General features: G+C 40.6%; 1 protein-coding gene across 1 annotated transcript; it reads left to right on the forward strand.

Moving 5' to 3' along the window:
* Positions 1–1,267: 1,267 nt before the first annotated feature.
* On the forward strand, positions 1,268–20,084 carry LOC144676794 (reversion-inducing cysteine-rich protein with Kazal motifs-like; the record flags this gene model as incomplete). The annotated part of the gene is made up of 6 exons (XM_078537120.1): positions 1,268–1,439; positions 3,451–3,646; positions 8,045–8,252; positions 11,958–12,031; positions 13,439–13,594; positions 17,285–20,084. Coding segments are annotated over 6 exons (1,013 nt in total), but the record flags the coding sequence as incomplete, so codon positions are not given.
* Between the last annotated feature and the right edge of the window lie 5,708 nt (positions 20,085–25,792).

A 25,792-nucleotide genomic window follows, 5' to 3' on the forward strand; every position in this document is an offset into this window, starting at 1 on the left:
CGCCGCCGACCTGAAGGCTGCTCACAAGCAGGATGACATCGGGACGCTCGCCCGATGCCATCCCGCGCTATTTCATATCCGTTCGGGTCGGGAGCGCGCGCCTGCGAGACATAAAATTCTGCCCTATGGTTCACCATGCAAGAATGCAGGTGGGAGCTCCCTCTTCGATTGAAAGAGCGAGTTTGTGTGGACTTAAACAAGACTGAAGGATTCGCCTAGCTTTGGCTAGAGGGAGGGATTTCCAGGGTAGTCCTCACCGTGAAAACCAGTTCAGGGATTAGAAGTTATCTGACTGGAAAAGGAAAAGAAAGAAGCAAGCCCTTGGGAACCACTATCACTTTGGGCTGGTTCCGGGAGAATAGAGTGTCTATTTAAGGGACAAGAGTAAAATATAACTGCGGAAGGAGATTTTCAGTCGCATTAAAGCATTAACCAGGGAATTTTTCTTTAGCTTAGAGTATAGGTTATTTACAAAATAGTGTTTAGTCAATGTTGCTTTAGTTTGTTACAGTAAAACTTGAAATCTTGTCATGCAATTCCTTTAAGCTGGCCACTGGGAATCTGAATTTGTTTTGAAAAATTATTGGTCTCTTTGGGGATGGTAACAGGTGCTTGGATCGGTTTAAGGTAGTCCTGTTGGGTCTGTTTCATGGTGTCTTAATATTGAGACCTGCACCCAAGGAATGTGGAAAGTTAATGAGCAGTCCAGTGGGATGGAAGCAGTGAGCATTTTTTTAAAAATGGAAAATAATCCTTCATTAATATCATCCTTGTTGATGAACTGTATCTGGCATCCTGATCAAATAAGACCGCAGCCAAACATCCAAACTTTTAATAACAAAATATGAGTATTTAATGGTATACAGTTATGTGGGAATGATTGCATAGTAGCAATTTCATTTCAGGTGCAGTTATAAACTTAAAGTTCACTGTTGTGATTGTTGAGGCTCCCTAAACTGCCTCAGTGAGAACTCTGTCTTGTGGATAGTATGTGATATCTGCTATTCTCTCATTACATATCCTCATAATTAACTGTTAAACATCAACTAATTAAACTCTCATTAATTATGCCATAGCCATCACACAACAATGCCATGTTTTCCCCTAAGCTAACTTGCATGGCCAAAAACTGTGAGAGACAATTGGTTCTGTGTCAGTAAGTAATAAGAAAAATAATAAGCTGGGACAAGTACCACTTCTGTAACAAGCATGAAGATTTATAACAAAGAATGTTCACCAAGTAAACTGTTTATAAATTATTTTCTAGGTCTTCCCTGTAACTGTGCTGACCAGTTTGTACCAGTTTGTGCCGACAATGGGCGTACCTATCCAAGTGCTTGTATTGCACGATGTGTCGGACTGCTAGACAATCAGTTTGAATTCGGACCCTGTAAATCCAAAGATCCATGTACTCCTAATCCGTGTTCCAAAAGTCAAAGGTACCAACATTTTTTTTGATGATCTGGTTTATGTTCAAGTTACCTAGAGCACTCAGAATTTTCCATTGGACCTTCTTCAGCTACTGATTGGTATGGGTTGCAATTTTTTGTGCAGCTGCCATACATATATTTGCATGTACAACAGTTTACATAGCTACTACTTTTGTGTTTAGCCATTTTCAGCCATCTAATTTTCCTGATTACCAGGCTCGGATGAGATTGAGTGAATATTCTGTGCGATTACTCTTAGGGATCCAGGAATGGTTACGCAAAGGTTTCCTTCAGGAGGGCTAAGACAGCTGAAAGCTTTGTCACTAATGGTGGAGCAAAGGATGGGGCATTGAGGCTCGAGTTAGAGGAATGGAAAGGATATATAGGGCTGAAGAAGATTGCAGAGAAAGAATGGGGACATGACCGCGGAGGGGTTCAATTTTGAATTTGAGGCATTGAGAGTCAGGAAGCTGAGGTAAGTCAGTGATGATGAAGTGATGGGCATGTGGTAGTTGCTGTTTATGGAGGATGAGAGTCCAGCAAAGACAGTGTTAAAGCATTGAAGTCATGAGGTGCTTAATGCATGTATAAGGGTTTCATTGTTGGAGGCAAACGCTATCACAAATTTGAAATTAGATAGTCTTGAGATTGGATCAGATATATAGTATAAAACTCAGCTTAAGCTCAATCCAGACAAAAGATTATGAGTCTTCAGGTTTAGCATGTGAGGGTGGCAGGCGAGGTGAATGGAGTCAGTTGCATGGGAACAGAATAAAAGCAAAATACTGTAGATGCTGGAAATCTGAAATAAAAATAAAAGTGATTGAAAAACTCAGCAGGTCTGGAAGTATCTGTAGAGAGAGAAACTTGAGTTAATGTTTCGAGTCTGATATGACTTCTTCGAAACTCAAGGGAACAGAAGTTGTGCTGGGCCAAAGTCAGTGCCCTGAATATTTCTCTCAGCAGCAAAGCAACCTATCGGACAGCAGAAGGAAGGATGGACAGCTGCCAACAGACTTTTCATGGGCTTGTCAGTGAAGATTTTGTCCAATTTACTGTCTTTTACATTGTGGCACCCTGTACAGGAGATATTTGCATTTGCGAACAGGCATGAATATGAGGCTAGCAGCTCATCTCAAAATCAAATGTGACACAGGGTTGCAAACACCCTGGCTTAACCTCAGACAGTTGCTGGGAGAAGGATGGAGCCTGTTACTAGGGAATGGAACTTAGAGTGGAGACAGAAACCAATGGCTTCAGTCTTCCCAATACAAAAAACAAAGCTGATTTTTGTCTTTAAGAAAGAAAAATAAAGCTTCAATTTTATGTAGCGCCTCTCAATTCCTCATTACATCTTAAAATGCCTCAAACCAGTAAAATATTTTTGAAGAGTAGCCCTACTGTTTCCTGCTTCCCAATTTCCACAAACAGCAATGAAATAAATGACCAGATAATCTCTTCTATTGATGTTGGTTGAGAGAAAACTGCTGACTGGGACATTGAGAGAACTCTCCTGCTCTTTTTTAAGTAATGGCAAAGGATTTTTTGTGTTCACTTGAAAGGGCTAATGTGGCCTCAATAAAAGGTCAGCATCTTTGACACTGCAGTGGTCCCTCAGTACTAATATGAAGTGTCAGCTTCAGTTATGTGCTCAAGACCTAGAGTGGGAGTTGAACCCCTGACCTTCTGACTTGGTTGAGTGTGGAACCACTGAACTAAGGCTGACACTTTAGATTGAAATGGATGTTCCAGATAATCTGTATGTCCATTTTTACATCAGTTTTGCAGTAGAATGAACAATCACTGCAAGTCTTTAAAAGTTCAAGAATGGTGCAAGTGGAATATTCCACCAGAGCAGGAGAATGACTGCAGGCTTGCTCACAATTATCAAAACTATATTTACTTTCCTTTTATAGACATGTGAAATTTCATTTGACAAATTATTTTTGTTTTGTTTCTCATTAAATTGTAAAAAAAAAACCTCTGCTTTTCAAAAATATTTAAATTTTGTTTTCAAAAGGTGTATTCCAAAACCAAAAGTTTGTCTCACTAGCATTGCTTTGCTTGAATGTGACCAGTACGAGTGCATCTCAAGATCCACGAGTTGCGAGCTGCTTCCAGTCGAACCTGTTTGCGATACAGAAAATGTGGAACACTCCAATCGGTGTGCCTTGTACCAAAGATCCAAAACTTTGTCCTACATGGGCCCGTGCCAGGTACAAATATACTAATTTCACACTGTACCAGTCCATGGATTATTTTTGCAATCATTAGATCTGTGCATTTGGGGGCTAATTCCACAATCCTGCGCTCCTAAAAAATTCCCAGTGAGAGCAAGGCATTGCAGAATTCATCATTAGGAATCAATTTGCAGTTCTAATGCATTCTATACTTGAAGTTATTAATGCGCTGCAACTGACTGCTGTGAGGAAACTTGGCCTTTGCCAGTTTGGTGGGTGCTACTTCGAGCAGCTCTACACTATAAGCCTGCTTCATGGGGGTCTATTGTATGTTGGGGGTACCAGGGGTGGGATAGGCAGAAATTCTAGTGGATTAGTTCACCAATCTTGTCTCTTCTGCTGACATTTTCTGGAAAGAAGGCAGCACAAAAAACACCCTCCCCTTGGGCCCATTGTAGACCAAAACAGGTGGAATCCTGTAACTGTAATCGAGCCCAACCCCAATTTCCATCCCATTTCTATCTGGTTCCTTAGCACCCCCAGTATGTTGGGAACCCTGTTACTTCAGGTTTTGACATAATCCATTACCTCCTTAGCATTTTTCTATTTCCCTCAAACTTTAATAGTTTGTTATATGTATACTTTGTTAACTTCATTGAGGTTATTCATTTTAAATTCAGTTTACATTGTGTTTAACCAGAGATTGTCGTGTCCGTTACTGTTGCTTTCTTAGCCGTAGCTTTTTCTAACTGGATTGCTCTTGGTTGTGGCTGATATTTGCACTGTCAGGAAAAAAACAGGTTTCTATGTGCCTCTGTTTGAGCGAATTAGTTCCTTGTGTTCCATGAGAGCATAACAAGTAGGAACTGGAGTAAGTCATTTGGCCCTTCGAGCCTGCCCCACCATTCAACACAACAGCTGATCTCCTATCTCAGCTCCACCTTCCCATACTGTCCCCATATCCCTTAATTCCCTTGGTACCCAAAAATCTATCAACTTTTCTCTTGAATATATTCAATGACTGAGCATCCACAGTAATCTGGGGGAGAGAACTCCAAAGATCCACAACTCTTTAAGTGAATACATTTCTCCTTTTCTCAGTCCTAAATGCCCAACCACTAATTTGAGACTGTGACCCTATATTCTAGATTCTCTAGCCAGAGGAAACAGCACCTCAGCATCTACTCTGTCAAGCCCCCTGGAGAATTTAACATGTTGCAATTAAATCAGCTCTTATTCTTCTAAACTCTGAGCCTAATCCCTTCATCCCAAAAACCAATCTAGTAGACCTTCATTGCACTCCCTCTTTCTTCCTTGGGTAAGGAGACCAAAACTGCACATGATACTCCAGATGTGGCCCCACCAATACCCTGTACAATTATAGTAAGACTCCTTTACTCTTATACTCCAGTCCCTTTGCAACAAAAGTTAACATAGCATTGGTCTTCCTCAATTGTATGCTGTACGTACATATTTATTTTGTGATTCATCCAGAAGGACACCGAGATCCCTCTGAATGTGTACGTTTCCCAGTCTCTCACCATCCAAAAAATATTATACATTTTATTTTTCTTACCAAAGTGAATAGTTTTATTACACCTGCCATGCTCTTGCCCACTCACCCGACCCATCTATATCTCTCTGCTTCCACTTTGTGTCCTCCTTACCACTTACTTTGCCACCTCATTTTGCATCATCAACGGACCTGGATACATTACATTCAATTCCCTCATCAAAGTCATGAATATTGATTGTAAATGACTGAGGCTCAAGCACTGATCCTTGCGGTACCCCACTAGTTAAAATCGGCCAACCCGAAATGTCCTGTTTATTCCTACTCTCTATCTTTTGCCCATTAATCAATCATGTCCTAATTTTCTGTCATAACCTCTTGTATGCTGTCTTGAATGCTTTTTGAAAATGCAAATGCACTACATCCATCCTACTAGTTATATCTTCAAAAACTTTGCCATTTGTCAAACAATACTTACCTTTCATACATCCATATTGACTCTGTTTAATTGTATTATGATTTAAGTGTTCTGCTGTCACATCCTCCACAATAGATTCCAGTATTATGTCTACGATTGATAAGTTCCCTTTTTCCTTTCTCCCTTGATTCTCAAATAGCAGGGTTATGTTTGCTACCTCCCAATTCTTGATAACTTCTAGAATCTAAGGAATTCTAAAAGATCAAAACCAATACATCAGCTATCTCTGCAGGTATCTCTTTTAAAACCCTAGGATGCCGCTCATCGGGTCCAGGGGATTTGTTGCACCCTGTCTTATTAATTTCTCCAGTACTTTTTTTTTTAAACTTACGTTGATTTAAGTTCCTCGTTCTTGCTAGACCTTTGGTTCCCCATTTTTCAAGAATGTTTTTTGTCTTCTAGCGTGAAGGCTGATACAAAATACTTGTTTAATGTCTCTGCCATTTCCTTATCTCCCACTTTAACTTCACCTGCCTCTGCTTCTAATGGGTCCACATTTACTTTAAACTAATCCCTTCCTATTTGCATACCTATAAAAATGTTTATAATTTGTTTTTGTCTCTTACTGATCAACTCTTCTCTCTGCTTAGTAATTTTGTGGTGTTTCTTTGCTGACTTCTGAAATCCTCCCAGTCCTCAGGCTTAACACTCTTTTGGCAACATTACCAGTCTCTTCCTTTGACCTAACACTTTCTTTAACTCTTGTTAGCTATAGCTGGATCACATTTTCTGTGGAGATCATTGTGCCTTAAAGAAACGTGTATTTGTTGCAAATTATTAATTCTTTAAATGCTATCCATTGCTTATCTACCATCATAACTTTTAATGTAGTTCCCAATCTACCTTGGCCAACTTGCCCCTCATAACCATGTAGTTTACTTTCTTTAGATTTGAGACCTTAGTTTTGGACTTAACTAAATCACTTTCAAACTTGACATAAAATTCTTATCATATTATGGTCACTCTTTCCTAGAGGCCTCTTTACAATAAGGTTATTATTTGAAACCTGCTCTTTGGACAATACTAGATCCAAAATAGACTGTTCCCCACTAGGTTCCTCAACATACTGATCAAGAAAACTACTTTGTATACATTCCATGAACTTGTCCTCCACACTATTACTGCAAATTTGGTTTACTCAACCCATGTACAGTATTACTCTTGTTACATGTACTTCTATTTTATTGTTTTGCATTTTGCCAGCTATATTTGGGTCAGTTTTCTTCATTTCCACCTTTAAACCACTTTCTAATTAAATATAATGCAGAAAAATTGCTGTCAAAATAGCAATGAGGCTAGCAGCGCTTATTGTTACTACCACAGCAATTTCAGATTAGGGTAGATGCGAGATTAAATGCAGAAATCAAGATGTTGCTGCCAGAAATCCACTGCTCCGCTGTTACACATGACTCTATTCAAATGGTTTGAAAGGTGTGAAGTTTCCGTACTTGCATGGTAGATATGAAGTAAATTCGCCACAGAAGGCGCTGAAAAATAACTGTTATAAGTGTGGAGTCTTATTCCGTTATTCTCGTTTCTTTTTTTGCTCTCTCTGTTTTAACCCAATCTCTCTTTGCCTCGTTATTTCTCTTTCGGTACCTGATTTGACATTGAACTCACCCACTCAAATTCACAGTTCCTTTTTGGACCTTGCATTGTTCGTTTCACAGTCCTTCAATCTGATTGGTTAAGATACACAGTTGTTTTCCCTGTTCACTCAGATCCCAGATGTCCTGCGTAAATTGAAGGACCACTTTTCAAATGGATTAATAATCTCATGATCCCCCATCCAAATTATAACACTGTATAATGCTTGTGAGATATCAATGAGATGGGGGCACCCACTCAAATACCAGTATTTTTAAAAATTCCCCTCTCTTGAATATGGCTGAACTTACCTGATGCCCTCCTCCAGCCTTGGTAATTGTGGGTCCACCAGGCAATCTATATGTTGCTCCCATCATTCCTTCAATTCGCGCTCACCTCCTTGATGTGATAGCCAGCCAACTCTGCACTGTACAAGTGACCACTGCACTCCACTTCCGCCTACCAGCTTGCACCAAGCCTACCATCGACTGTCGTACATAGGTCACCAGGGAACTGCAGACCTCATTTTAAAAGCCACTGTTATAGAGGGCAAAATGCCATTTCCATTTCACATTTGTGTCATATTGCCATGCAAACTATCATAGACTTGCCCTTGCCCATTTAATTTCTAATGTTGACTGATTACAGAAATTTTTGGGCCCAATCTTATTGAGTCGTATTAATACCATAATTTGGGTTCCACTATTTTCACAGTGATCTGTTCATGGATTATATTTCGTGCATGTAATTTCCAGGGACTTCTAATTAGTAATGTTATATAAAAATTTAATTCTCCACACCAAGTAGCTCATACTTTATTGAAAACTTTGTTTTTGGTTTTATATTTTTTCCGAAGGAAATTTGTGGACAGCAACCTGTTTGTGGTCATAATGGTGAGACCTATGATAATGTATGTGCCGCCTATTCAGATCGTGTGGCAGTAGATTATATTGGAGCTTGTCAAGCTGTAGGCATTCTCCCTGATCACAGTTCTCACCCAGAGTGCTCATCTGTCACATGTTCAACGCTCCCCAGCAATGGATGCAAGCCTGTCACTCCACCAGGTAAAGAAAAAGCTAAGCCTTTCGAGAACTCAAAATTTGATTTTTGTTTGGTTTTTTTGTTAATTTTTTGCTGAATGTTGAACTTTATCGCAAAACCGCAGATATCTATGGATGTTGTAGTATTAGGGTATTCAGGACTGTAAGGGTTAATGTGGGACTGGAGACACTACTGCCCACATTATGATGTAGAGAGTCAAATGGGAGTAGTAGAGGGTAATGATGTGTCTGGTAGAAGTCAACATGAAGGTAGCACATAGTCAGGACTGTATCAAGTATACATGTATATAGTTATGTGTTATTAATCAGCAGTTATTGTCCAACCATACAAGCTTCTAGACCACTCAATGAGACAACAAGCAACTATATAACATGGTGGCAGCAGGTGAAGGATGCTAAAATCCCTAAGAACGCAGAAGTAAAGTTAAGTATAAAGTTAAGTAAACCGCAGTCTGACCTGAGAGAAGTACACCTAACTTGAAGACCTTGAATATACAGCTGGGGATTTTGCCTAAGAAGTTCCATTACAGGTGTGAAGGCTGAAGGACAGAAGAAAAATCACTGTGCAGTGTACAAAGACTCCACCAGAGCACATAGAGGTCTGTTGCGAGACCTCAGAAGCAGTGTCCAAAGACCTAGCCAGATCGCAAAAGGGTGAGCAAACTCCAAAAAAGGTTAAAATAAGCTTTTAAATCAGCGCAATAATCAGGCAGCACTGGCAGACCGATTGTTTAACGAGCGCGGTTTAAAGAACACTGCAGCCTGGATCCAGCGTTGGCACCACAACACATGGCAACCACGCGCAAACAAAAAAAATTTAAAGAGAAGCCAGAGCAAAACATCGGCTTCATTTCGATTCTCCAAGCTCAGGAAAGCAACTAGCTGGCCTAAACGATCTGTTCACAAGATTTTCTGAAGAACCGCTGAAGTTTAAAACTGTTCCGTAACTGTGATGGGAGCCCACCTAATCTCCAAATCCCAACAAGCACGGGAAGAAAAGGTGGGGGGGGGGGTGGGGAATTTAAAGCTGTACTCCTCTGTGCTGAAAACAGCCATGGATGGTAAATCATCCAGATCAATTAAGGCAAATGGAAGGGCCAGACCGGTCTCAAAACTGGGCATTGTGGAGAAGATTTTTAAGATATATGATGGCATCAGGCTTGAATAAGAAAACAGAGACTGAACAAGTGAATACACTATTATATTCAGTAGGTCCGAGAGCCGACGACATAATTACCAGACTAGGAATAAATGAATCTTCCGATAACTTTGAAGAGGTCATGAAGTCCTTTGACAACTACTTTAACCAAAGAAGCAATAACATTTTAGAGTGAGCAAAATTTAATAAGTGAATCCCAAAGCCCGTAGAACCCATGGACTCTTTCATAAATGAGCTATACAGATTGGCTGAAGGCTGTGACTATGGTGATATTAAGTCGAAGCTCTTAAAACACCAAATAGTAGTGGCAGTGGCCAATTATGCTCTTCTGATGTACTTCAATCTAAAGAAAATCTGACTTTGGAAAAAGCCATTCAAACCATCAGACAATCGGAGGTCCACCATCAAAACCAATCTTTTTAATGTGGTGTGGTTAAACCGTGGTACAGAACAACCCCAACAGTTCACCTCATAAAGCAAGAAAGGGGCAAGGAAAGCAATGCCCTTTCAAAACATCATGTCAGTGCTGTGGTGCCAAAAGACCTCACTGGCACAATCACTGTGCGGTGCTTTCACTGCAACTGCCTGGGAGACTTTGGAAGATGTGCAAGTCCAAAACCTCGAGACATATGCAAGATCCCAAATGAGTACATGAGATAGATGAGGCATACCAAGAAGTAATCCAACAATGCTTCTTGGGAGAAATCAGTTATCCAATATTTTGGAATGCTGACATATCTGTAGATGGTCACCTCACAGATTTCAAGTTAGACACAGGAGCCAGTGGTGACGGTCATGCCCGATCAGGAACTGTGTCTAAAAGACCTCTGGCTACGGATGACAGACACACCACTGTATGGCCCTGGAAGAATCCAACTACCAGTCATAGGCATGATTCAAGGGCTGCAAGAAGAGCATGATTCTAGAGCAACAAGCAAATAATAGAAATTCTGCATGTCACCTGCAATCAACCCTTTTCTCTCCTGAACAAAAATGTCTGTGTTGACCTCAACCTCGTTAAAACAACCAGTGTATTCAACTACACTGAATTGGAGACTCCCGAGAGGCCCACTAGTGCTGATGATCTCAACTAAGGCCTCAGCTCAGAATTGTCCTCACTTTTTGCAGAGGCAGTTATTCTAGCTCTTTTGCAGATGGCAGAAAACACTCCTCTTCGGTCAGACCAGCCAAACCTCCAGATGAGCACCAACGTACCCAAAGCAGAAGATGCAGAGAAGGAAGAGCAGCAGCAGAAGGCTGAACTTGAGTCAAACAGTTGCTGCCATAGAACCAGGAAAAATGACAGCAACGAAGCTTGAGCTTCAAGCTCTCACACACAACATGAAGACAATCTTGGAGCAGGAGAGAAGCGACCACCAGCTCACAAAGATGAAACTCAGGGAGGCACAAGTGCATGTGAAGAAACAGAGCACAGCATTAGAAATCAAGCTGCAGGCTGAGCTTAAAGATGAGGAACATACAAACATAAGGGAGGTAAACCTTCAACTTCCAGGAAGAACATGGCAGATCCCAATGAAAAAGGAAACCTAAGTCCACTCTATGAATGAATGGAGTGAACGTTCCCTCCAGAAGGAGAGGGATAAGCCCATGGCGTCTGACCAAGGAAGACAAATTGTCAACAAAGAAAATACAACACTAAGGAGCGCAAGAAGCGAACCAGATGTTGACGCTGATGTTGACACCCGAGTATTTGAAACACCAAGTACTACAACTTCAACTCCAGACCAACAAAGTCAGCCCAAAGCAGTTGAGACTGCCACTCCTCCAAACTTGAAAAGAATGAGATCTGGAAAAGTTATGAATCTGTAAAGTCAGAGACTTGAGGGGGAGAAAGGGTAGCTTGTAAATATTATTGTAAATACATTTGGGTAAAGACTTAGGTAGGGCGAGGCTTAGTGTTAAGGTGTTTGGGACTGTAAGGGTTGATGTGGGTCTGGGGAACAGTACCACCCACATTATGATATAGAGAGTCACATGGGAATAGTAAAGGTTGGTGGAGAGTCTGGTAGAAGTCGACATGAAGATGGCACCTAGTCAGGACTGTGTCTGGTATATATGTATATAGTTATGTGTTAATAATCAACAGTTATTGCCCAACCATACAAGCTCTAGACCTCATTACGAGACAACATAGAACCATACAACAGATGTTTCAGCTGGGCAGATTCCCTTTTATGATGCTTCGTGTAAATATTGCCCGGATGGAACATGCAGAGGAAAATTTTGCAGAGAGGATTGTACACCTGTAACTGAGCCTGTCTGATTCTCTATCCATTTAAATGAATTGATTGAAAATTGAGTGGAATTTGCCATGGGCATATGCTCCTCTTGCCAGATTTTCCTCTATGCATTTTGCCCTGGTGATCCTTTACATCTGAGTGCTATCCTGCCCAAGTTTCTCATATTGGTTCACAACAAAATGCACTTTAGCAACTATTTACTATAAAAGCTTAAGCATTATAGCCAATAAAAATATACTGCTTTTAAGTAATATTGGAATAAGACGTAAAATTGGTGATATCTTTTAGGAGCCTGTTGCCCACTGTGTGCTGGAATGCTACGGGTTTTGTGGAGCAAAGATCAGTTGGATAGCCTTGCCAAGGTAAATGGGTTTTTACGACAATCGATGATAGTTTCATAATTACCATTACTGAACTTTCAATTCCAGATTTTATTAATTGATTCACCAGCTACAGTAGTGGGATTTGAACTCATGGATTACTGGTCCAGTGACATTACCACTACACCACTCTCCCCCTATTGCAGCTTGCTTTGAATCGTATAAGTGTTGAAGATTTTCCTGCTGTCCAGTTCCATATTTCTTCGCTCTGTGGCACGGGAGGGAGTCCGTGGAACCAGTGTCCAAAAGATTAAGAAGTCTTAAGACTTTGGCCTTTTGATTATTTTTGAAATTGTTTAAAACATTATGTGTCAAGTAATATATTTAGATAATTTGATGTATTCTTTTGCTAATGTATAACTAAAAGTTACAAATAAATTTGACTATTTGATATTCATAGCACTCATGATCTCTTCCCCTCACTCTTCTCACCCTGACTTAACTGATCTTCCTCATACATTACTTCTTTGTACCTTTATACAGCACTCCTTTCCCTGTACTCAGATACTTCAGCTATTAACAAATAGTTATCATATACTGTGTAGTTTTAACTTCCATTTGTCAAACAGTTAACCTCCTTGAAATTTCAAACTTCCATTCTTGACACATTCTCGTCTTTTAGAGATCTGCTTTAAAAGCTCATTACAACTTCCCTTACATTTCTCACTTGGGCAAAAATCTTTTCTGAAACCTCCAAAGCTTTGATTTGGGGGGGCAAAGCATATCCTTAACTAATACAAAAGCAAAGTACTGGGGATGCACTCCGTAGGTCGGGCAGCATCTGAGGAGAGAGAAACAGGGTTAATGTTTCTGGTCTAAGACCTTTCATCAGAATCCATGACCTTAACAAAATCCATAGGTGTGTAATTCTTAGTGACTAATCAATTCAGGCACAGGGAGCCTTTTCCAAGGTGTCATTCAACTGGTTGGATGGACACATTTCAGAAAACATAATTGCTGGATCTTAATTAGCTTGATAAAGAACAGGTCTCCAAATAAGTTTTATACTCATTTTGCCTTGCTAGTGAGGCAGAAAGGAAGTAAATTCTTCACCTAAAGGAATTCCATTAGTGGTAATGCACAGGTGCGAAACATGCTTTGCTAATATAAATGTCATATTATTGATGAAGCAGAATTTCCTCCTCGTAGGAACACAGGAACAGGAATAGGCTATTCAACCCCTCAATCATCGTGCAACATTCAATTAGGTAATGGCTGAGCTCTGCCACAGCCTCATTTACCTCTTAGTAGCAGGTGAAGCTAAAGGTTCAGGAGCTTGATGTGTGATTTCATTTAAAAAAGTTGATTATCACAGGATCGTTAGAAAATTATCTTGCAGTCTATTACTGGAATAAATTTCTCATATTGAGCATTAATTTTTCCTTGCAGTTAAGTGGGGGCAGACCAGTGTCTGTACACGACATCATTTACACTTTGCGTCTCCACGTTTCAGTACCTCAGTGTGATGTTTTTGGATACCTAAGTATAGAATCTGACCTTGTGATCCTCATCATTCCAGTCGATCAAGATCCAACAACACTACAAGTATGCCTTAAATATTGTGCACTTTTTATTTCTTTTAACTTTGTAGTTAATGTTTTATGTAATACAGAAAAATATATCTACAAATTTTCTAAGGCGATATCAGTTGCATTTAATACGTTTATCTGTATAATTAAAATCTTGCATTTAGTGTGTGAGATTTCTGTCTTGCTTTTTAAAGGTGTTACACCTGAAAGTGTGATCTTAGAGATGTCACACCTCCAAACATGGAAACAGAGCAAGGACATTCAGTTGCTTGAGCCTGTTTTACCATTCATTTAGATCATGGCTGATCATCGCTGGCTAGGCCAGCATTTGTTGCCCATCCCTAATTGCCCTTAGGTGGTGAACTGCCTTTTTGAAGCACTACAGCCCGTGTCTGGTAAGGAGTTCCAATAGTTTGATCCAATGATGATAAAAGAATGGTGATATATTTCCAATTCAGGATGGTGTGTGACTTGGAGGAAAACTTACAAGTGGTGGTGATCCCATGCATCTTCTGTCCTTGTTCTGCTAGGTGATAGAGGTCTAAAAGGTAGTGTCAAAGGAGTCTTGGTGAGTTGCTGCAGTGCATCTTGTGGGTGGTAAACACCAATGCCACTATGTGTTGGGGTGGAGGAATGAATGTTTAAGGTTATGAATGGGGTGTACATCACAGATCCATTGGACAAAAGTCAGTGATTGGCTGAAATTACAACTTATCTATCAGTTACTGATCAAATATTCGATTGACGAAACATGAATGAATCTAAAGTGGTCTGATTCATTGAAACTGGCATAAGAGTTAGAGAGACAAGGTCAAAGAGAAAGATATAAAGGAGCCTTTTGAAAATGGGGAGAGATGAAGCAAGGTACAGGGACTTAGAGAAGTGCTATAAAGTGCAGAACCGTGATGGCTGACGACTCTGCCACTGGTGATGGGGGAGAGCTTTTATGGTGTAATTGAAGAGCATAGGACCTGAGCTGGAATAGCAGGTCTCGGAGGTTAGGTGGACCAAAGCCATAAAGCGATTTATTAACTAGGAGGAGGATTTTGATGCATTGAGGGATTGAGATTTCATAGATGTCAATGAAAACAGTGTAATGAGTGGATGAATTTTAAAGTGGAATGGTGCACAAACAACAGAGCTCTGCGTGAGTTGGTGTTTGTGCAGGATGAACCTCAGGAGGCCAATGAGAGTGTTGGAGAAGTTGAGCCTGGAGGTAACAAAGAAGATATGAATTGTGGGCACTCAGTGGTAGTAGAGGGAGGGGAAAAAATCAGACGATATTGAAGAAGTGGAAGAGCTGGTCTTGGTGATGGATATTTGGATGTGTGATCTGAAGCTCAGCTCAAAAGTTGAATAGAACACTGAGATTGTACTGCACCATCTGGGTTAGCCTGAGTGAGGAGCCATAGAGGAGGACTGGAATTAGGGATTTACAATGTAGAATTTGTCCAGAATCAAACTTGTCCTTTTTCAATAATATAGCAATTAAGACATGCACTAGATACAGTATTGGTAATATTTCTCGTCAGAAGGGATACAAATTCCAACAGGAGGACTCATGAAAATTTAAATCAGGCTTGTTTGTAAATATTTTCTAGTGTAGATTATCTCTGATTTTGGAAGATTATAGTGATTGTTCTCAAAGTCCAGCAAAAAATGTCCAGACAAAGTGATCCATATATGCCTCTTCCTACTTCAAGGAAGTGAGCTTGTTGAACTGACTGAATTTCCTACAAAACTCTTGGAGCTGTTTGTTTCTCTGATCCTTTGTATTATTTGCCTCTTCAGCCCCTGCAGTATTCAACTACAGTTGGCCTTTATGCTTTTGCTGTTCTAGCACATTGGTCATACAAACTCAACGATAATTAGTGTGTCTTAGTCCAGTGATTCTCAAATTGAGCTCCGTAGAGACTTTCCAGGGATTATTAAAATTATATGGAAGTAATAATGAGGCGAGCTTAGTGCAAACTGGGAGACAGGAGTAGAGTGCAGCAAACACCACACCAATGATAGAGAAATAGGCACACCCATCTCACTGATAACTGTAATTAAATACCTGTTTTCTCAAAAGTATTGTTAAAACACTCTTTATATGTAGCACTATAATGTTATGAGTATTATAATTTAGATGAGGCTTTATGATTATTAATCCATTTGAAAAGGGCACTTCAACCAAAATAATTGGAGTCGCAGCCTTCATGAACCAAGGTACTCATTCTATGTGAGATAACAAGAGACAGTCAATTCTCCCTGTGCTTTAAATGGATCAAGCTCAACATCTGCAGTGGACAATTTTAGTTACAGTGGAGGACCCTTAGCCGGTACCTTTTTTGGTAGTGTATATAACCATGTAAGCATGTAAGCTCTTAAAGCAATCTTGGCTATCTTTCTTGATATCCAAAATGCCATTAATACCTAACTAGACCTGTGGCATTCCATTCACTTTGATGGTAAATAAAATTTCTCCCAAAGCGATTTGTTCAGGCACCATCCTCCTGGTTGCTGAAACTTGACTGTAGATAGGTCAGCATCGGCAATTTAATATTTCTGGGTTTAAACCTTCAGGAAAGCTGTTGAAAGAAGATAGGCAAGAGGGTGGGGGGGAAGTGATATTAATTTGAAATTGAGAATTGGTCCAAGCAAAGTCCATTTGGATTGAATCACAGAATCACACAATGCAGAAGAGGCCCTTCGGCCCATCGAGTCTGCACCGACACATGAGAAACACCTGACCTACCTACCTAATCCCATTTACCATCACTTGGCCCATAGCCTTGAATGTTATGACATGCCAAGTGCTCATCCAGGTACTTTTTAAAGGATGTGAGGCAACCTGCCTCCACCACCCTCCCAGGCAGCGCATTCCAGACCGTCACCACCCTCTGGGTAAAAAAGTTTTTCCTCACATCCCCCCTAAACCTCCTGCCCCTCACCTTGAACTTATACCCCCTTGTGACTGACCCTTCAACTAAGGGGAACAGCTTGAGTCTAGGAATAGCACTGGATTCACCGAACAGTTGAAAGGTGAGGATGAATCATGGTATGATTACAACACAGAAGGAGGACATTCAGTACATCAAGCCTGTGTCAGCTCTCTGCATGAGTAATTTAGTTTATACCAGACCCCAGCACTTTCCCTGTAGTCCTGCAATTTTTTTCCCTTCAGGTGCTTATCCTATTCCATTTTGAAAACTACAGTTGAATCTGCCAGCACAGCCCTTTCAGGTAATACATTCCAGGTCAGAATCACTCAATGCGTAGAAAATCTTTTTCTTACGCTATCTTTGATTCTAATACCATCTTCGACCAACATTACTGGAACATATTTTCTGGTTATTGTCTTATTGTTAATAAATTAGTTGCCATATTTGTTGCATTACTACAGTGACTACGTTTCAGGCATACTTCATTGGGTGATAATGCACTTTGGGATGTCTTGAGGTTGTGAAAGCCACTACGTAAATACAAGATATTTCTTCTTATCTGAGAAGCATCTTGAAATTTCTTTGCATTAAAGGCACTATCTAAATGCAAGTTGTTGTAAGTAACAAAATCTGACTCATTGTGGCATTAATAACTAGACCAAGTGTCCTTGTCACTGTTAGTGTGATCCAAACCATTTCAAAATGTAATCTTGAGCATTTTTAAACTTTTACCATTGAGGATGCTTGAAATATTATTCACTTTTTGTTATTAATTCCAGATTGAGGCTTGCAATAAAGAGGCTGAGAAGATAGACTCTCTAATACAATCTGGAAGTCCAGCTTTAATGGCCCATGTTCCTCTGTCAGCACTCACCACTTCACAGGTGCAAGTTTCATTAAGGGACTCATCTGACTCTGCGAAGACAATCCTCTCCTCAGCTGCACTTTTACTAAGCCTAATGGTTGCTTTGTCGGGGTTTTTATGATTCAGATAGACATTGCTTGTTTTTATCAGGACAAATCTGTATTTAACTTGCTGTTGAGCTACAGGTGGAATGAATGCGTTATGGCTGAACTACAACCCCTTACATAGTAACTATAGAGGAATTTGCCAATGAGCCTATACAAAATTTTAACTTTATCTTCTAAATGCAAGTAAAATCCAAAATATATCTTTATACAAGCCTTTTTATGAAGGTATTTGTTTATTTAAAATGAATGCAGCTAAAGTTAATCAGTTAGTTCTAGTGCATTTATTTCTTAAGAACTGTTCAATAGAGTTTCGATCTTGATGTGCAGTAGTTTACTAGTCTGGTGCGTCACAGGCAACTTGGTGTAAAATGTAGAATTAATTGAATTTGGTACCTTAAAATTTTGGAATTTGCCATTTCAATCCACTTTGCATCAGTTTAGATTTATTTTAGTGGGTTCTGTAAAGCACAGTTAAACCTCAGTAGAAATAATTTTGTAATTAAGTAATTTTGTAATCTAGCGCTCAGAAGTGGGCTTTTTGGCCCACCTGGCACGCATTAGTGTTTAAACTACACATGAACCTAATAACTCTTCTTCTGGAAACATTCCTTTTAACCTCTTTTAACCTTTACACTTCTAATACTGACCTAAGTTTATGGCCCTTGTCATCAGTTTACCATCTTTCACCATTTTGCCTTCAAATTCTTTCAGAATTTTGAACACATGGGTTAGATTCCCCTAAGCCTTCTGTGCTGCAGTGAACATGTCCTTAGTTTTAAATTCTCTCATTATATCTCTAGGACACCCTGCTTTCTCCAATGTGAAAATTAATTTGTTACTATTCTCTGCTTTCTGACCTTCAATCATATCTCCATCTATGTCACCTAATTTATCCCTAATACCATGGGCCTTGATCTTTGCAACATGTTTGTTAATATTTACCAAATCCTTTTTATGAAATTCCAAATTTTCTACATCTAGTGCCTCACTTTTGCCTATAGACTTAATTTTTTGGAAGAATTTGATTATATGATTGAAGCTTCATCTACCCTTAACAAATCCATTCTGACTATGCTTGATGAGCACATGCACTTCAAATGACATCCCTATTTAGGACCTCTAGCAGTTTTCCTACTACTGATGTGAGGTTAAATGAGCTATAACTGTATTCATCAGCCTTGAATCCTTGAGCACAATTACAATTCCCAGAGAAACTTTGAGAGATTACCCCTGCTATTTTAGCACTAATCGCCCTCTGTTTTCTGAAATATGCACAATCTAGTTCAGGATAATTGTCAATTTTAACTCTTACCAATCTGTTTAGTGCAGTTTACTTCCTAACTTTTATACAGCGAGGGTTTCTGTACCTGCTTCTTGGGTGTTCCGTTCATTTCCCTCATCTGTCAATCTAGAGACCAAATACTTATAAAGTACCTGTGACGATACTCTTTGTCCCTTAGAAGCTCCATTGCTTCGTTGACAATTCTCTTCTTCCTGTTGTGTTATAAACGTTACTGCTGCTACTCCCTCTTTCAAATGATAGCCTTCTTTGTGTGTCATCTATGGCTCACTTGGTAGCACGCCTCTGAATTACCAGGGTCTGGGTTCGAGTCGCATTCCAGGGCTCGAGCACAAAAATCAAGGTTGACACTCCAGTGCAGTACTAAGGGTGTATTGCATTGTTGGAGGTGCCATCTTTTGGATGAGACATTAAACCAAGGTCACATCAGCCTGCATAAAGGATCGCATGGCACTACTTCCAAGTTGATTGAAATTGCAAATTCCAAAATCTTAAGGTACCCCCCAGTGTGCTGACCAATATTTACCCCTCAATCAACATCACAAAAAACAGATTATCTAATCATTATCATATTGCTATTTGTGGGTGTATCCTACGTTATAACAGTGACTGCACTTCAAAAAGTACTTCATTGGGTGTGAAGTGCTTTGAGATATCCAGTGGTAGTGAGAAGCACTATATAAATGCAAGTCTTTCTCTTTTATCTTCTTTCGTAGTCTCTTGACGATTCTGATTGCTTTTTTTTACTGCCCTCTCTGCTTTGGCTATTTCTTCTGGTTAACCTGAGGTTATTTTTATATTTCCTTCTTTTGGCCTAATTTTATTCATCCAATCATTTGTTGTACCACCTCTGCTCCTGCTGTGATATTTTTAGATGACAGTCCTCCTATTTCACACTTAACTATTTCCTGTTGCTCAGTTGTTTTAATCTGCCAATTTTACCATCCAATGCTCTCTAAATTGTGTTCTTTCCTGCTCCAGGATCCTTATTTCTTCTCTCATGCTTTCTCATGTGCATTCTCTCACTCAATTTAGTCTCTTTTGTAAAAGTACCCAGCTCTTTGAATACTTAAATTCATTTCAGTTTTCAAAACAGACATACACCTTTTCTTTTACATTTGAAGTCCAAAATGCTGGAAATTCCTCATGAATATTATGCAGTAACACTAAAGTATTAGGTTTTCCACCCACGGTGGTTGACAGGGCCCTTAACCGTGTCCGGCCCATCTCCCGCGCATCCGCCCTCACACCTTCTTCTCCCTCCCAGAAACATGATAGGGTCCCCCTTGTCCTCACTTATCACCCCACCAGCCGCTGCATTCAAAGGATCATCCACTGCCATTTCCGCCAACTCCAGCATGATGCCACCACCAAACACACCTTCCCTTCACCCCCCCTGGCGGCATTCCGTAGGGATCGTTCCCTCCGTGACACCTTGGTCCACTCCTCCATCACCCCCTACACCTCAACCCCCTCCCACGGCACCTTCCCATGCAACCACAAAAGATGCAACACCTGCCCCTTTACTTCCCCTCTCCTCACCGTCCAAGGGGCCCAAACATCATTTCAAGTGAAGCAGCATTTCACTTGCACTTCCCTCAACTTAGTCTACTGCATTCGTTGCTCCCAATGCGGTTTCCTCTACATTGGAGAGACCAAACGCAGACTGGGTGACTGCTTTGCAGAACACCTTCGGTCTGTCTGCAAGCATTACCCAGACCTCCCTGTCGCTTGCCATTTCAACACTCCACCCTGCTCTCATGCCCACATGTCCGTCCTTGGCTTGCTGCATTGTTCCAGTGAAGCTCAACGCAAACTGGAGGAACAGCACCTCATCTTCCGACTAGGCACTTTACAGCCTTCCGGACTGAATACTGAGTTCAACAATTTTAGATCATGAACTCTCTCCTCCATCCCCACCCCCTTTCTGTTTCTTCTCCCTCCTTTTTGTTTTTTCCAATAATTTATATAGATTTTTCTTTTCCCACCTATTTCCATTATTTTTAAATGTATTTCCCTCCATTGTTTTATCTCTACCTTTTAGCCTTTTTCAATTCCTTCACCCCACTCCACCCCCACTAGGGCTATCTGTACCTTGCTCGTCCTGCTTTCTACCCTTAATTAGCACATTCCTTTAGATAATATCACCACCTTCAACACCTCTTTGTCCTTTTGTCTGTGACATCTTTTGGTTATCTCCACCTATCACTGGCCCTCTATCCAGCTCTTCTTGTCGTCGTCGTCCCCCCCCACCCCACCTTAAACAAGCTTATATTTTACCCCTTTTCTATTTTTCCTTAGTTCTGTTGAAGAGTCATGCAGACTCGAAACGTTAACTGTGTTCCTCTCCATAGATGCTGCTGGACCTGCTGAGTTTTTCCAGGTATTTTTGTTTTTGTTTTGGATTTCCAGCATCCGCAGTTTTTTGCTTTTAACACTAAAGTATTGTACACTGACACTGAACATTCCTTCTTCCAAAATTTTGATTTTGAAACAAAACTCAATAATTCTGACAATGAAGAAATCAATGCTTCAGCCCTCTTAATATTAATCTTATAGTATGCTCAATTTCCAACAATACAGTCAATAATTTGTGTATGGAACAAGGGAAAGCCCATTTGGCTATGAAGCCTATGCCCTCCACAAACCATATCCAATTTGTCACACATTGACTAAACTGCTCATCATCTTGAGGAAGCTGGACAAATATAGCTAAAACTTTAAACCTATAAGAGCAGAGATATTTATCAGTGTTACATACAAATCTTCAAAGTTAACAGGACATGTTGAGAAGGCTGTTTCTTAAAAATATAGTGTACAGGATCCTTAGGCTTTATATACAGGTACAGAGTACAAAAGCCATGAAATTATGCTGTAAGTTTTATAGATCACTGGCTATGCTCCAGCTAGAGTATTGTGTCCGACCTGGGAAGGATGTCAAGGTCTTAGGTTGCGGAGGATGTTTATTGGAATGGTATCAGGGATGCGGGACTTTTTGTTACGTGAAGAGACCAGAGAATCTTGGGCTCTTTTTAGAGCAGAGAAGATTATGAGGAGATTTAATAGAGGTGTTCAATCTAGTGAATGGTTTTGACTGAGTACATATGGAGAATTTGTTTGCAGTGGCAGAAGGCTCAGTTACCAGAGAACAATTGATAAAAGAACCAGAGACAATATGAGATTATTTTATGTATGATGTGATCTGGAATGCAGTGGTGGAAGCAGTTCAATAACAATTTTTAAAAGGGAATTGGATAAAAATTTCAAAGGAAAGAGCTTGCAGACCTATGGGAAAAGAGCAGGGATGTGGGACTAATTAAATAGTTCCTTCAGCTAGCCAGCATAAACACAATGGGCCAAATGGGCCATTCTGTCTATGCTATACCATTCTATAATTCCATTCAATCAAGTGAAGTTTCTCCCTGACCCTAAAGGGTATCCAAGATACTAATCCAACTACACAGCCTTTATTATCCAATTCTACCCAGTTGCGTATTACAGATGATTTATTCAGAATCCTCTCAACACAAAAACATGAGACAATTTTATAAATTTGCACTCCAGTAAAGATCTTCCCACACAGGGAGTGCATATTGGAAATTCAGGCACAGATGTCAGGAGGCCCTGGAAGCTTCAAATTTAAATGGCGAGAAAATCTGCAGGGCCACTGACTTCACACTTGAATTCCCAATGTACGCTGCCAGCATGCAAAGTACCACATTGGGGGTGGGCATTTAGTAAGCTCTATCCTAAAAATTTTTGTGGGTAAAACAGGTCCTAGAATGGAATTGCCTGTGTAACACTTAAACAACAAAGTGGACCGACAGACATAATTGTGAGCCGTTGCAGTTGCCTGTTCAACTGGTACATGAATGAACCTTCATATTTAAATAATCTAGTTTTTTTTAAAGTAAATGATTACCTGTTTTTTTTTATTCATTCATGGGATGTGGGCTTCGCTGGCTGGCCAGCATTTATTGGCACAAATTATGGCACATGAATGTGGTATTTACTTGCTGTGATTAGGTTGGTTTTCTGCAATTAAGTGTTATCTCTGAGCTGTAAGGTTGTCTGCTCATCTTTGGGGTAGGGAGTAGGGTGAACTCAGACTGCATTTTTAGCAGTGTTGGTCAGATGAAGAAGGAAACAGTTGTGTGAATCATTTGTTGAAGCAGTGATGTTATTTCTTAATCATTTGGTGATAATCGAACTGTATTTTTAAATGAAGGATAGTTTTTAAAATGAAAGGGTTTCAGGCCATATTTGTTTCCAAAAATGTTGTGAAAATGCCCCTGGTGGGGAAGCGGGGGGGGGGGGGTGCCGCCATTTTACATGGGCAGGCCAATTAATGCCCGCCCAACGTGAAATCCACCAGGAAGCACTATGTGCTCCCTGTGCGGGATTGGGGAGGATTCCCTCGGCCAGGAGTGCTCTCTTTCGCGCATGCGCGCGAAAGAGCGCACAGATTTCCCTGAGGCAAAATGCTGCCTCAAGAAGATCGGCTCCGAATAAAAAGTTGATAGAAAGATAATAAAAAAATTCCCCTGACATGTCCCCTCATGTGACACTGTCACATGAGTTGGGACATGTCCTTAACTTTTATTTAAACATTTGATAAACATTTAAAAGCCCTCATGAAATCTCATCCCGCCCATGAATGAGGTTTCATGCTTTTTCCAAGGCCCACCTGGGCTCCCTGCCTGCCCGCCAATCTTAAAGCTGGTCCATCAATCAAGTTAATTAGTTTTTTAATGGCCTTAATAGGCCATTGACAGTTCGGATTGGCTGCGCATCTGCAAAACTGAAAATCTAAATGACGCGGGGTGATGTCGGGACGCAAGCCTGATGTATCCCCGTGTCATTTGACACGTCGGCGAGTGGGCTCCACCTCCACTGGAAAAACCTGCCCTTAATGTATCTTTTGTCCATGTTCAGGGCTGTCCTAAGCACTGTCCATGTCCAAGTGGGTTTATCAAAATTAGCAAAATGAAAAGCAGCTTTTTTTTACTCAGTAAAGGCTGCAGAATTACAAAGGGTTGAAAAAAATCTACGGTAGAATATTCAAATCAAGGTTAGACTTGGACTTTTGATGTTAATAATGGCTAAGGATTTTGACATATTACCAGAGCAGTGGCTGAAGTGAAGAGTTTTCTGGCCCAGAGCATGAGTATGTTACAGGAGATGTTGTGGAGCAGGAGGACAAGACAGCATCATCTCATGCATGTAAATTTCAGATTCCTGACATATTTCTAGTCTTGACTTCATTATATACTGGGTAGATCGTTTTCCATGATTTAAAAGTTTCTGTCATTTGTTTATCTCTTGGCTCCAGGGGAGATGATGCATTAGTGGAAATATCACAGGACTAGTAATCCAGAAGGCCTGTTTAATGCTCTGGGAAAACATTCAAATCCCACCAGGTCTTGAATTCAATTTATAAACCTGGAATTAAAAGCTAGTCCCAGTAATGGTGACCATGAGCAATTGTTATGAAAACCCATCTGGTTCACTAATGTCCTTCAGGAAAGGAAATCTGCCATCTTTACCTAGTCTGGCCGACATGTGACTCCAGATCCACAGCAATGTGGCTGACTCTTAAATGCCCTCTGAAGTGGCCGAGCAAGCCACTCAGTTGTATCAAACTGCTACAAAGTAAAAAATGAATGAAAGCAGATGGACCAGCCTGCATTGACCTAGGACAATGGTACACCCAGCCCTGTCGACCCTGCAGAGCCCTCCTTACCAACTGGGGGGTTGTGCTAAAATTGGGAGAGCTGTCCCACAGACTAGTCAAGCAACAACCTGACATAGTCATACTCAACAAATCATACCTTTGAGACAATGTTCCAGACACCACCATTACCACCCCTAGATATGTCCTATCCCACCAGCAATAAAGACGCACCAGAGGTGGCGGCACAGTGGAATACAGTTGGGATTCAGTTCCCTGGGAGTCCTCAACATTGACTACAGACGTCATGATGTCTCGTGGCATCAGTCAAACATGGGCAAGAACGTAGTTGCGAGACTGGGTCTTTGGCAAGTGGTGAGGGAATCAACAAGCGGGAAAAAGCTATTTGACCTCGTCCTCACTGATCTACCTGTCTCATATGCCTCTGTCCATGACAGTATTTGTAGGAGTGACCACCGCACAGTCCTTGTGGAGACGAAGTCCTGTCTTCACATTGAGCATACCCTCCATCGTGTTGTGTGGCACTACCACTGTGCTAAATGGATGGCCTGGCATAACTCCCATTTACCATTGCCATCAAGCCAAGGGATCAACCCTGGTTCAATGAAGAGTGCAGGAGGGCATACCAGGAGCAGCACCAGGCATACCTAAAAGTGTGGTGTCAACCTAGCAAAGCTAGAACTCAGGACTATTTGCATGACAGCTGAAGCAGTAGGTGATAGAGCTAACCGATTCCACAACCAACCGATCAGATCTGAGCTCTGCAGTCCTGCCACAACCAGTCATGAATGGTGGTGGACAATTAAACAACTAATTGGAGAAGGAGGCTTCACATATATCCCCATCCTCAATAAAAGCAAAATACTGCAGATGCTGGAAATCTGAAACAAAAGCAAAAACTGCTGGAAAAACTCAGCAGGCCTGACAGCATCTGTAGAGAGAAAGAGTTAACGTTTCGAGTCCAGTCAACTAAGTGTCATCTGGACTTGAAACGTTAGCTCTTTCTCCCTACGGATGCTGTCAGGCCTGCTGAGTTTTTCCAGCAGTTTTTGTTTTTGTTCCCCATCCTCAATGATGGGGGAGACCAGCACATCAATGCAAAAGATAAGGCTGAAGCATTTGCAACCATCTTCTGCCAGAAGTGTCGAGTAGTACATGAATGAACCTTCATATTTAAATAATCTAGTTTTTTTTTAAAGTAAACAAATACCTTGTTTTTTTATTCATTCACGGGATGTGGACTTCACTGGCTGGCCAAGATTTATTGGCACAAATTATAGTGCATGAATGTGGTATTTACTAAAATTTCAAAGGAAAGAGTGT

Source organism: Cetorhinus maximus, unplaced genomic scaffold, assembly GCF_964194155.1.
Source record: "Cetorhinus maximus unplaced genomic scaffold, sCetMax3.hap1.1 HAP1_SCAFFOLD_1927, whole genome shotgun sequence".
NCBI lineage: Eukaryota > Metazoa > Chordata > Chondrichthyes > Lamniformes > Cetorhinidae > Cetorhinus > Cetorhinus maximus.